General features: G+C 33.1%; 1 protein-coding gene across 1 annotated transcript; it reads right to left on the bottom strand.

Moving 5' to 3' along the window:
- Nucleotides 1-364: 364 nt before the first annotated feature.
- Nucleotides 365-8,176, bottom strand: LOC147390845 (NAD-dependent protein deacetylase HST1-like protein). Its single transcript, XM_086417377.1, has 5 exons — nt 8,028-8,176; nt 7,875-7,941; nt 6,615-7,219; nt 2,939-3,086; nt 365-557 (listed from the first exon to the last, which is right to left on the bottom strand). Exons 1-4 carry the CDS (start codon nt 8,031-8,033, stop codon nt 2,940-2,942), a joined length of 825 nt encoding a protein of 274 aa, XP_086273503.1. The 5' UTR covers nt 8,034-8,176; the 3' UTR covers nt 365-557; nt 2,939.
- Between the last annotated feature and the right edge of the window lie 4,215 nt (nt 8,177-12,391).

Consider the following 12,391-nt stretch of genomic DNA (forward strand, 5'->3'; position numbering starts at 1 on the left):
TTTTTGATTATAATATCCCAAGACAACTGATCTACAATTCTGTGGTGGGGGAAGATCATTAATTCTTGTAAAATTTAATGACCCTATTATAAATGAAAGAACCGTAGGTGTTTTTGTTCTTAGTTCTTATTTTAATATAATACACCATTCATTTTCAAATCCCATTTTTGTCTCACTAATTTTTTTTAAACTGTTAATAGAGACTATAAGATCATTAAGAAGGGATAATAAAAATTATATGCATTGTAACAATGCAAAATGATATAAAGTATCTTATGTATATTATTAAAATGTATATAATATCTAATATCCCTCCTTAATACTTGTAGAATCTCTTGTCACACCCTTTGTGTATAAGATAAAATAATAAATCAAATGAAAAATCAGAAAATTCAAAGTCATGATCAAATTCACAAGCAAATTACATCATAAATAAAGTGAACAGACCACACAGATCAAGTGCATGAAAACTAAATAATAAGGTCCTCGAAGATAATCAGATATTGCTCAAACAAATACGTAGCTACACAATTACGTCATGATAGAGAAGAAGGTATCTGCAAAAATAGAAAAATGGAAAAATATTAATAAATAAATTTATTAATTTATATTAATGACATTCAATCAATTTATATTTTTTATTTTTGATAAGCAATTGAGTTAATGTTTATTAATCAATTGGTGAAAGTAGGTTTTAAACCCTTGTTTTTAAGTCGAGGTATCCGTCTTATACCACCTGACTAATCCTTGGGGTAAATGTAGTACCCTTCCCCAACATACACCAGGTAATTTCTATGATAAATCCCTGAGAGTGGTTCCTAAGAGAGGATTTGAACTCAAAGCCTCTACTTCCTGAAGCATGGCTTTGGTCATCTCACCAACCCCTGGAGGTTAGGTTTTGAAACCAAGTTGTGGTGTCAACACTAACAGATTTTAACCAACTTAGTAAGGTGACACCTTCAAAGGCTTGGTGAATATTATTTTAACATTATGCTAATCAAATATTTTTATAATAAATCATTAAATCCGATAAGAAATAATATTGTCTAATTACGAGGTTACCTAAAATAATATGTTTCTTTTGGTAAAGAATAGGGTTGGCAATGGATTCGATCCTGATCGAATTGGGTTTGATTTGGGGCTAATGTGATATGGAACAAATCAAACTAGGAATTGATCCATTAAGCATTGGATTTTTTATCGAATCTCAATGTTAGGATTAGATCTAATCGGGTTTGGATAAAATCAAATCTAGGACCGGAGCAAGTACGGGGCTAATTGCCCCCATTCAATTACTTGGGTCATTTTAGCCACCCTTGCAATTTTGTTTTTATTTGAGATACCCCTAGAAGACATGCCCGCTTTGAGATACCCTTAAAATTAGATGTCTTCAAGTATTTCAACCTGTTTAAAAAAATTAATTTTAATCTATTTGACTCCATCTTCAATACATAATTTTTTTCTTCATCCCTTTAATAAAACCCTAGAATTTTCTTTTAAAAATCTCACCATTTTCTACTTCAAAAACCCTTTCTTGTTCTTTAGATTTAAAGTTTAAAGTACACCTTAAGGCTGAAAACTAGTGTAAAATTTTTAGTCAAGAGGTTGAAGATGGTGGTTTTGGGAAGAGATCAAATTCGAAAGATTTTTTATAACCCCCGTGGAGTGGCAAGCCGAGCCATGATAAGCTCCTCAGGACGGGTGGGTCAGGTGCTCGAAACCCCATTTAGCAATGAATTCCTTAGGGGCACCCTCTAGGATCGGTTGACCCTCGACTCAACCAGTTGCACGTTGGACTTTCAGAGGGGGCGGTGCATGTGACCGTGGATATAGTCTCCCCACAAGGGTGGGTATATCCATGATAAGTATTAAAAAAACAAAAAAAAAACTATTTACAATTGTCTATTAAATAAGACTGAGGTCGAAGGGGGCATGTAGGGGTTTTGGTGGATATTTGAGATCAAGCTCTTTACCTTTCCATTAACTGTGGCTTGCCCCCTCTACTAGAAAACCAAACTCCACCCCTGATCAAATCCAATTGATATATAAAATTTAAATAAACTTCATATATTTATTGGATAGGGCATGGTTGATCCAAAATCAATTGGTTATCAAATCGGATCCTTATTGAAACCCAAATCCTCGATTTAGAGCCAAAGTTATCTAGAAATGAACATAAATTCGACTACATTAATGCTATAAAAAATTCTGCAGACTCTCAACACATCCTTAATCATGTTTTCTTGTTTAGATATATCACTACATTATTGGTGAATATTTGAGAGGCACCCAAGTTCCTTTTCAAACTGATGACATACTTGTTGACAACAGTCTCCTGGGAAATAGTAGAAGAAAATGACCAAAACGCCCTCATCTCCGACCTCTTGCCAAGAACCCTTGATTTTCTTTTGTTAAAATCCAGCCTTCAACCTCCCCAAAATTCTAACTCGTTTTCGAGGTCTGAAGTTTGAAGGAGACTGAATCTCAATTTAGAAGGTAAGAGGTGAAGACAATGAGTTTGAAGGAAAATCAAGTGCTTTGACAAGAGGTTGAAGACAAGGGTATTCAGGTCATTTTTAATAGTGTCTCAATTGTGACTTCGGATGTCATCAATTTGAAAACACAGGAGGGTATACCAAATATTCACTAAAACCTGGAGGGCATGCCTTTGTTTTATCTTACTAAAATATCTTTTTACCCTTCAAATGTAATAATAAATATTATTTTCAATCTTGACCATCCAAAATATGAGCTCCATATATGGATCAAAAATAATATTTACGATCTTAAGCATCCATCGAATTGCATCCTTTATCATGCCCACTTTAGCTCAGATGGTCTGTTCAAGTGGGCCCAACAAATGGATGATCTAGGTTGAAAACAATATGATCTACTTGTATGATCACAGTCCATCAATCAGAAATAAGTTGGGACCTACCTCAAAGCAGGGACCCGACTTCGATCGCTCCATCGTTAACTGTTGAAGTGTCCATCAACGTCTTGGATGAACCAATCAATCCTTCCTTTTCATGATTCTTGCTTTCAATCTCTGGGTGGATCTTCTTCTTCATCATCCTCGTTACCAACTAATGAACAAAAATTAAAATTAATAAAAGTCACACATTTTAACTCCATGCGTATGAATATCATGATATAAACACCCAGATTTCTAATAGAAATAAAACAATATAAATTTCTTAGGATATTAAACTTTCCAGTGAAGTTTTTCATAAAAATTTCTTAGATGGATGTTGATAATTTGTAAATGTAGACGACTTATAGGATAGTTTGTTTTAGGGCAATGCCACACTACACGGGAATAGAGAAGATTAAAGAAGAAATGTGAACGATCTTGCACCGAGGTGCTCCAAATGGAAGCACAGACCGATTCACAAATCAATTAAGCTGTTGGTTCAATTTCAAAGCCTTAGATTCAATAAGATAAAACATTAAATGACAATCTGAGCTTTCTCCTGAATCAGATCCCTCTCATTTAATGTGATATCTACAAGTATTTTATCAAAACAGGAGTAATTGAGATATTCTTTGACTCATCCACCGCTTAACAGTACTTAACATTAAATATGCTGAGAAACTGCTAATCAAACTCAATTAGGTACATTAATGAGGTGTGGGGGCACAACTCTCAAGGAAAGTCAGCAATCCCCCATCCAGCTATCATTTGGGTATAAGACCCTCTCTCGAAGATTTGCAAAGGATTGGACATTTTTCTATCTAAGCATTGTCAGTAGCAAATAACATTTTTACATCTTCACTATTCATCTTCTTTTCCACTCTTCAATCCTTATTTCTACAAATCGATACTGATTTACTAACTAATCTATGGAGGGTCGTTGGCAGGCACCACACCGAAGGTCCATCCTTCACACTTTCTTTCCTTCTATCGTTCAAAACTGAAGAAGAACTAAAGATAAAGTCTCTAAATCAATGTCAAAGTCAACATCAAGGTATAAAATTGCATTTCGAGGAGTGAAAGCTTGAAAAACTCTCCACAAGAATGAACTCTTGTTGGATCGAATTTTTATTGTTTCAATATTAGGATCCGAACCCAATCTATAAATTCCAATAACAGTAGGATGGTGCCAAACTTTATTTGATCCACAAAATGTTAAACTAAAATCTGATTTTTAAAACAATAAATTTCTAGTCTTTAGTGCCCTGAATATCTCGACTGTACCAACCACAAGTTAGAGTGCCAACAGTCTTAGAGTCGTGGGTTATGATGATGGCGAAAAAAAAAAAGAAAAAAAAAAAGGATAATTAAAGTTCCTTGCCCTGTTGGACCCAAAAACGTCCAACGACTAATAACCAAGGCAATCAGATTACCTTTGTATCTATTATGTGTCATTACCCCATTGGATGGGACTAATTATGCTTAGAATCCTACACAATCAATCGGTTGCCCTTTTTCTGTTTTGGAATTTGGACTTTCCTTAAGTCCAACGACAGCGTCCAAAGACTATAGAAAAGCACAGATTTTCATTTCCTAAAGATCAGCACAAGTCTCCTTGGGATTCGTTTGTTAAGAATTCATCATTCCATCTCAATCGTGTAATTGGAGATTAGAATTTCTTTCTAATATACCCTCTTTACGTTTGCCTTTTGGTCAACACCTAAGATACCCTAAACCCTAATGTTTTTAGCTTGATCTTGAAAATTAAAAGCAAATGACAAAATCTGTCTTATATTCAATAGGAACTTTAAAGTAAAAAAGAAAGGTAAGAAACTTTAGCTATTAACTAAGAAGTTGAAAAATGAAAATGACTTATTTTTTAAAAGAAAAAATTATGATTTTTTTTAAATTATGATGAGGGCATTTAAGACATTTTATTTTAATATCTCAAAGAGGTGAAAGATTTTAACTTGAGTCGTGCTGGAGGTGATCTCACGAGATTGGATCTCATATTGCATTTTTTTTTTACGTGAAAGTGAATAGAAATCATAAACTCATATCTCAAGGAAAAGCATCTAATGATTCCATGAGGTCCAATCTAATGGTCACTTCAGCATAATTCTTTAAAACTTTATAATTGAAAATGACAGATTTTGAAAAGAAAAACGTTAAGGTTTTTCTTATTTTTTATTTTTCTAGAGATGCTATTGCCACACCAACCATTGCTAATCCCGTGTAAATCAGTAAAGAACTGCCCACAGTTAGGGTGACGTTAGTAAAAGTTGATGCGGCAATAATAAGTCTATTTTTGGTATTTAAGTCAATAAATGTTAATATCTGAAGAAATCGAATGACGTTGGAACCTTCAAGAATCAGAGTAATTAGAGTATAGGACTATAGGTATTTGGTAGGTCTAGAAAGAGAAAGATGACGAAATTTTCCGTTACTCACGACTTCATAAACGGTTATCTAAAGTAATCGAATTACGCTGGAACCCTCAAAGAATTAGAGTAAGTAGAGTATACGACTATAGGTAGGGCTAGAAAGAGAAAGGTGACGAACTTTTCCGTTACTCACGGCTTCATAAACGGTTATCTAGACTCTCCGAGTTGATTCGTTTCGTACGAGTCAAAGCATTAAAATTATTTGAGTAACCTACATTTAAATAATTATTATTATTATAATAATAAGGCAGATAGGTAGATACTCAGTCACAATCTTGTTTTTCACGTTGACTTTTCAAACCTCAAACAAAAACATACAATTGATATACGAGATAAAATGCATATAGTATTAAATCAACTTCACAAAGTTTTCGATAACTTGGTTGATATTTTCAAAATATCATACAAGTAATTTTAAGAGACTAAATACATTAAACTAACGATAAATTAATATGACAAAATATATGTGATTTATACGTTGTTGACGTGACAAGAACTCAGAATCGTTTATCCTTTTTTCTTATACAACCTGAAAAAAAAAATTATGATTTTGTGCCCTTGCCATGTCAGTCTCGTATAAATCGCATGTGTTTTGCCACATTGATTTATCAAAACTCTTTATATTATCATCTCACCCAATGAACTTTGAGATCTGAAGCTCATTTGAATTTTCAACGAGTTTTGAAATCATATTAATATTCTATTGTTTTAAAAATACAAGCATCAAATCATGTTTGACGTCCTCCATCAAATCAATCGTTGAGGGGTTTTATTAAATGTACTCCAAAGACATACGTTAAAGTGCATTAAATACATTAAAAAAAAATTGATTTTGTATAAAAATACTTTTAAAAAATTCTTGTTATATCAAAATAATCGAAATACTTATTCCTTAAGTGTATTTAATGCACTTTAATGTGTCTTCATGGCACTTGTTAACAAAACCCATAGTTGAGAGGGAAAAATAATTCTTAAGAATTATTAAAAAAATTTAATCCTTAAAATATTTATACTAATCTCAAGACATATAATATTTAGATCTAGGAAGCTTGTACTCAAATCTCAATTATAGCCCCGTTAGGAAGTCCATTACTAAGAAGATATAAATTAAAAAAAGAAAAATACTCCTAGAGATTCTAAATTATTAGAATCTCTAGGAATCCTTTATTTTTACCATCTAACCATACGTTTGACGATTTGCGTCAAACGTCATTTATCAAATAAAGAGAGAGAGCGAGAGAGAGAGAGATAATTACTTGGTGTAGTTTTCTTATTGGACGAGAATCCTCTGCCTTACGAGGCATGAACTTCTTAGCGAAAGAAAGGCCGTGTTTCGTATGACACACCGGTTTTTTACCGGAATCCGGTAGCATCTTACCGGGATCTGACTTCACGGTAAGTTCCGAGTCAGCCGAAAACAACTCAGCGAGTGTAGTTCTCTTCTTCTCGTTCTCCAACTCGGTCTTGAGTTCAGGTGACTCGAGAAATCGAAGAAGAGGGGTATCTTCGAAATTTGTCATCATCTCAGGTTTTGACACGTAAACCTCGGGATTCGTACCCATAACCTTGTCAAATTCATGTTTGAAAGCTTTGACGACTAATGGGTTCAGTTCTCCTTCTTCTTCTGTAACGGAATATTCCTCTCCTTCTTCTCCGTCTAATATTTCTTCTCCATTGTTGATGGAATATTCATTTTGTTGGTTTGAGGTGTCGAACGGATCGAAGCCAAACGTACCGATCGTTAGAATCCCGTCTTTCCATCCGTCAAGAACGTTGACGAGGGTGACGTGGTCTAGAAACGCGTCCGTGTCGGTTTCCTTCATATCGGTTTCGGCTTTTCCAGCATTGTAAGCTAACCCATCTGAAAAAATAATTAAAAAAACACAAAAATAAGGTTTTTTTTTTTTATTAAAAAAAAAAAAAAAAAGTGAATTTGGTCTGTTTCTTTGAGAATTTTTTAGACCCATCTCATGTTTTTACACACTGTGAAAAGTTCACCTAAGAATTAAAATTCAGAATATTTAAGAAAATAGAATAAAGCAGAGCAATTTTTTTAAAGAAAAAAAAAATGGTTTTTAAGTAAATTTACCTTATTTTAATGTATTTTCACATTGAGAGAGAAAATGTGAAGAGTTCGCATAAAATTCAAATTCAGATTATTTAATAAAGCAGAGATGATTTTGATGACTGAAACATACTTCTTTGAAAGAAAAAAGTGATTTTTTAGTAAATTTAACTTATTTTTTTCAATAATTTGAGACCCTTTAATGGTTTTTCACACCGAGGAAGAAAATGTGAAGAGTTCACATAAAGTTAAAGTTCAGATTATTTAAGAAAATTGAACAAAGCAGAGATAATGATTACTGACAAAAAAGATCATTCTTTTAAGAAAGAAAAAAAAAAAAAGGATTTTTAGAAAAGTTGGCTTTTAAAAAAATAAAAGAATTTGGGAGCTATTTAATGGTTTTCACACTAAGAAAGAAAATTTAGATAGTTTGATCTACTAAATTTGAGACCTTTTTTATGAGAAATCAAATGCCCATCAACGTTCTTGTGGAATTTCCTGTGCACCCAGTTGAAGATCTGCTTAAAATCGAAAACAACAAATTAATAAAGATTAATTTAGGCAAGAAAAAGACTGAGTTTTTGGGTTCCATTGGAGCACTCACCTTCATTTTTTCTTCTTCTTTCTGCAATGGAAAATGTTTCAAAAAACAGAGGAAAAATAACTATAAGAGAGTGTTTGTTGAAGCAGAGAGACTAACTAAACGTGGACCAACTTAGTGGTCTTTTTATATTGCGACATCTGTCAAGGAAAGAATAGTGGGACCTTCCAAAGCAGTATGGATTTCGAGCCCACTATGTTCTCTCTTGATGGAACGATCGATATGGCTAAATTCTGAAAATGACGTTCATATCCTTGTGTTCCTTCTTGTGCCCTAGCAATGTCAATGGATCGGATCATACATGAAATCCGATCCATTGAGATCTATAATTTTAGGAGAAAGTATGTACATTATGTAATGTATTTTGTTCAAATATATGAAGTTTAATTTATCTATATTTTCTATATCAAATTGGATTGGATTTGTTCCGGATTTGATGCAATTGTTAATGGAATGAATTTGGATCCTACTATTGAGATCCAATATAAATTTGATAAAATGATCCAACCCAATCCAATCTTTATTGAATTAGTCCCACATCAACCAAATCCGATCTGAATCCAATTCATTGCACAACCCTAGGGATAGAGTTGTCAATTGGATCGATTAACGCCGTTGTTTGGCCCACTGGAAAAAAAAAAAAGGTTAGGTGCTTGATCTTGAGCTACGAAGGTCAAGTTGGGTTCAAAATTTTCCCACCCATTAAATCCAGACTAAGCCATTGTATAACATTGCCCAAATTGACCTCGATGGCTTGTATTATTTATGTATATTATATCGAGGATATCCCCACCCTTCGTGTGAGACTAATCCCACAGTAACACACATTGTCCCCTCAGAAAGTCCTACGTGCAACTGGTTGAGTTGAGGGTCAATTTGACATTGGAGGGTGACCCCAAGGAATTCATAGCTTCGTGAGGTTTCGAACATTTGACCAACCTTTCCTAAGGAGATTGGCTCGGCTTGTTGCTAGGCCAACCCCTTAAGGTTGTGTATATTATATATGAGTGGGTTTATTTGCACACACCAAAATGGCCAATTGCACCCACTTACTAGTGATACCCACCTTGACTTTAAAATGTATTTAACTAAATTGCATATTTCACCCACCTAAATGCACCAAACCATTCTTCTTCTTCTTCTTCCTTTGTATCTAGGAAATTTTCAATGAGGATTTTAAGCTTTTGTCTTACTTATTTTTCTTACCCTAATACTTCTAATCGAGTCGAAGTCATTCACATGAGAAAGTTCTTTTTGGTAGGTACCTAACGAATTTGTTTTGTAATATTCGATAGAAAGTTTTGTTCATTAGGTACATGCTAAATCTGTTCAGTAATATTAAATCGGAACCTATCAAATTTGCTAAAATAAGTTATGTCTTAACTTATTGAATAAAATCTTTTAAAAAATCTCATAGTTCTTAATTTAAAATCGTCATTTTGAGATTTTAGTAGTGGTCTTTCCAACTTTCTTATGATTAAATGCAAAAAAAGTAAAACAATTTCAAAGAAATAAAATAACTTGAAAAAAAAAAAAAAAAAACCTAATATCTATTGACTCCAACCTCTTACAAAACTCATGATGAGATGATGAAGAAGAAGCTCATTATGAGTTTTTTGTTTGGTTAGGTGGTGTGTGTATAAGCCAAAATGAAAGGTAAAATGATAATTTTTTTTAAAAGTTACTTAAGTGGGAGCAATTGGTCATTTCAGTGTGTGTGCAAATAGACTAACCCATTATATAGTTGGGCTTATGATTTTATAAAAAAAGAAATAACTAAATTATAATAAAATAAAAGGTTTATAAGATGGAGATTGAAGATTTTAATTAAAAGATCTACCAAACAATTCCAAATGATTTTAAAAAGTGCATGAGTTGAATTTTTATTTAATTTTAAATTTATTATGTAACCCCAAAATCAATCCAAATCTAGCCAAACAAGACCAATCGCATTGGGTTAATTTAGACTACCAATTTAACTTTCACAGAGATGTCTAGGATTGGACTAATACACAACACTCCTCTTCGGGACCAAGTTAGCACTCAAGCAACCCTAAACCCTATCTAATCCGTATCTTTCGTCTCCTTTCATGCCTCCAAGAATGTGAGTGATTAATGATTTGACTTTGAAGGGGTCTCTAGTAAGAAGCTTTTTAATTAAATAAATTCCAAATGATTTCAAAAGGGATCAACTAGTTGCACACTAACCTTAAAATTTTCTTTATTATCATAACCTCTAGGGTTTAAAATTTAAAGTTTATTTTAACTTGTAGTTTTGTATTTTTTTTTGCTTTTGCTCTACTTTGATCGTATTTTGTGATTGATTTTGTTCATGTTCTCTTTGACTCCAACTTAATTAAGACACAGATTTTCTAATATTTATTTAGAATTTAAATTGAACCTATGTATTTCAAGAGAGCATAACTTTATAAATATGGTTCCGAAACGATAAAATATTTTTTGAAAAAATTATCGAACTAACAATAATTTCTTTGAGCATAGTTGAGGAAGAACAAAAAAAAGAAAAAAAAAAAAAAAAAGAGAGAGGAGTGCAACATTTTTTATTATTATTTTTGGAGTGTAATAATCCAAAGGGAGAGCAAAGGAGAATTTTTAAGTGATCGGATGCAATTGGTAATGGGTGGTGTGCAACTAGTCAGCCCCTTTCAAGAAGTGCATAGATTTAAAGTTTTTTTTTTTTTTTTAATTATACATAATCCCAAAATCAACCCAAATCCAACCAAACCTTACCGATAGGATAGGGTTAATTTAGACCAGTCAATTTAGGTTTCGTAATGATACATAAGATGAGCATAGTCACAAATTTATTCGATTTTTTAACGAAATTTTCAAAAAATTCATAAAATTCTCTGAACTAGGGGTTAGTCAATTAATTTGACGAATTGATGAATTAATCGACGATCCCTCAATTAATTATGGAATGTGGTAACATTTTTACCATTTGCCTCCAAAATTTTAGTTTTTTCAACATCCAGACCTCAAGAAAAAAGTTAGGATTTAGAGAGAGATTGCAGACAATAAGCTTTGGTGGGAAATCAAATAAAATATTTTGTATAATCTCCAACATTTTGCCAATTTTTTTATGAATTTTTTTCGAATTTATCCGAATTGAGCCCTCACCGAATAATTACCAAATCCAAACTTTGCTACTATGAGGATGAGTCCAACTTTGAAGCGGGCCACCTGCTTCAAAATTTGAAGGAATCCTCCTCGATATAAGATATGTGGCATTTTGAATTTATTTCACGCCCTTACATTTCCATTAAAATTCGAAACACCTCTTTGAAAATGCCAAATGTAATCTAATGGAGAGGGTTCTTTCAAAATTTTGAAGTAGGCTGCCCGCTTCAAAGTTTTTTCCTACATAGGATTGGTCTAAGATACAACCTGCCTCTTTAAGACTGGAGTAAGGGCTCAAGCAATCTTGCCCATTGACAATCTTATTTAGGGATTCCAATCCGTATCTTTCGTCTCCTTTCATTCCTCTGAGAACATAAACAATGATTGATTTGACTTTGGAAGGCCTTCTACTAAGAAGAGTGGCAATCCTATACTCCATGATACATTGCATATTGGACGGCACTACATAAATATTGCGAAATATCAAATATCATGTCATCACAATTGGTTTAGCGTTATTGCTTATAAGGTCCACTTAATTTTAAAAGCGACAATGATTTTTGGACTTAAAATTTTCACTTGAGCTGTACTCAACTGACGTGGCAAAGGCACACAACCGTTGATATTTTTCTTTAGATGTTGATCGTTTTCCTTGTGTATCCCAAAGAAAAAGATCTATGGTTCTGCCCCCACAAAAAAATTTCTACTATTAGAAAATCACGACTATTTTAAAAATCATCCAAGTCCATGATGACTAACATGATGTTTTGAAAAGAGAAAATTATCAATTCATAGATGTAGGAGTGGGGGGGGGGGGGGGGGGGGTATTTGCCTCACAAAAAATATTTCACTGTTGATTGCCCCTACAAAATTTTATCTCCTCTTAGTTGCCCTCACACAGGCAAAATCCTGGCTCGACCCCTGCATGGATGAGATGAGAGATCCCAAAATCACTATGAGAATACGCCTTCCAAGATGTGATCAAATCATTTTTTTTTAACAAAATGAATGGATGAGATGACTTGGAGGAATCAACTAAATATTTGTGTTGGACCATACCAGACCAAAAGAAGACCGAGTTAAAACCCGTCTTGTATCAATATTTTGACAATCGAACAGATGACTGAACCAAAATTTTTATCAAATTGATCAGACTTAGTTCAATTTGGTAGGATCGTTGTACATTTAAAAAAAAATAATAATAAATTGTATTTTTGTGGAATATA

The sequence above is a fragment of the Akebia trifoliata genome, chromosome 11 (assembly GCF_017979445.1).
Source record: "Akebia trifoliata isolate Shusen 1 chromosome 11, ASM1797944v1, whole genome shotgun sequence".
Classification (NCBI taxonomy): domain Eukaryota; kingdom Viridiplantae; phylum Streptophyta; class Magnoliopsida; order Ranunculales; family Lardizabalaceae; genus Akebia; species Akebia trifoliata.

Coding starts and splice junctions, on each gene's coding strand:
- LOC147390845 (XM_086417377.1), bottom strand. Junction 7,220..7,874: donor TTTGATTTCTCATAAAAAAG/GTCTCAAATTTA, acceptor TTATTTTTTCAG/ATGGGTTAGCTTACAATGCT. Junction 3,087..6,614: donor CAATAAGAAAACTACACCAA/GTAATTATCTCT, acceptor TTTGTTCATTAG/TTGGTAACGAGGATGATGAA.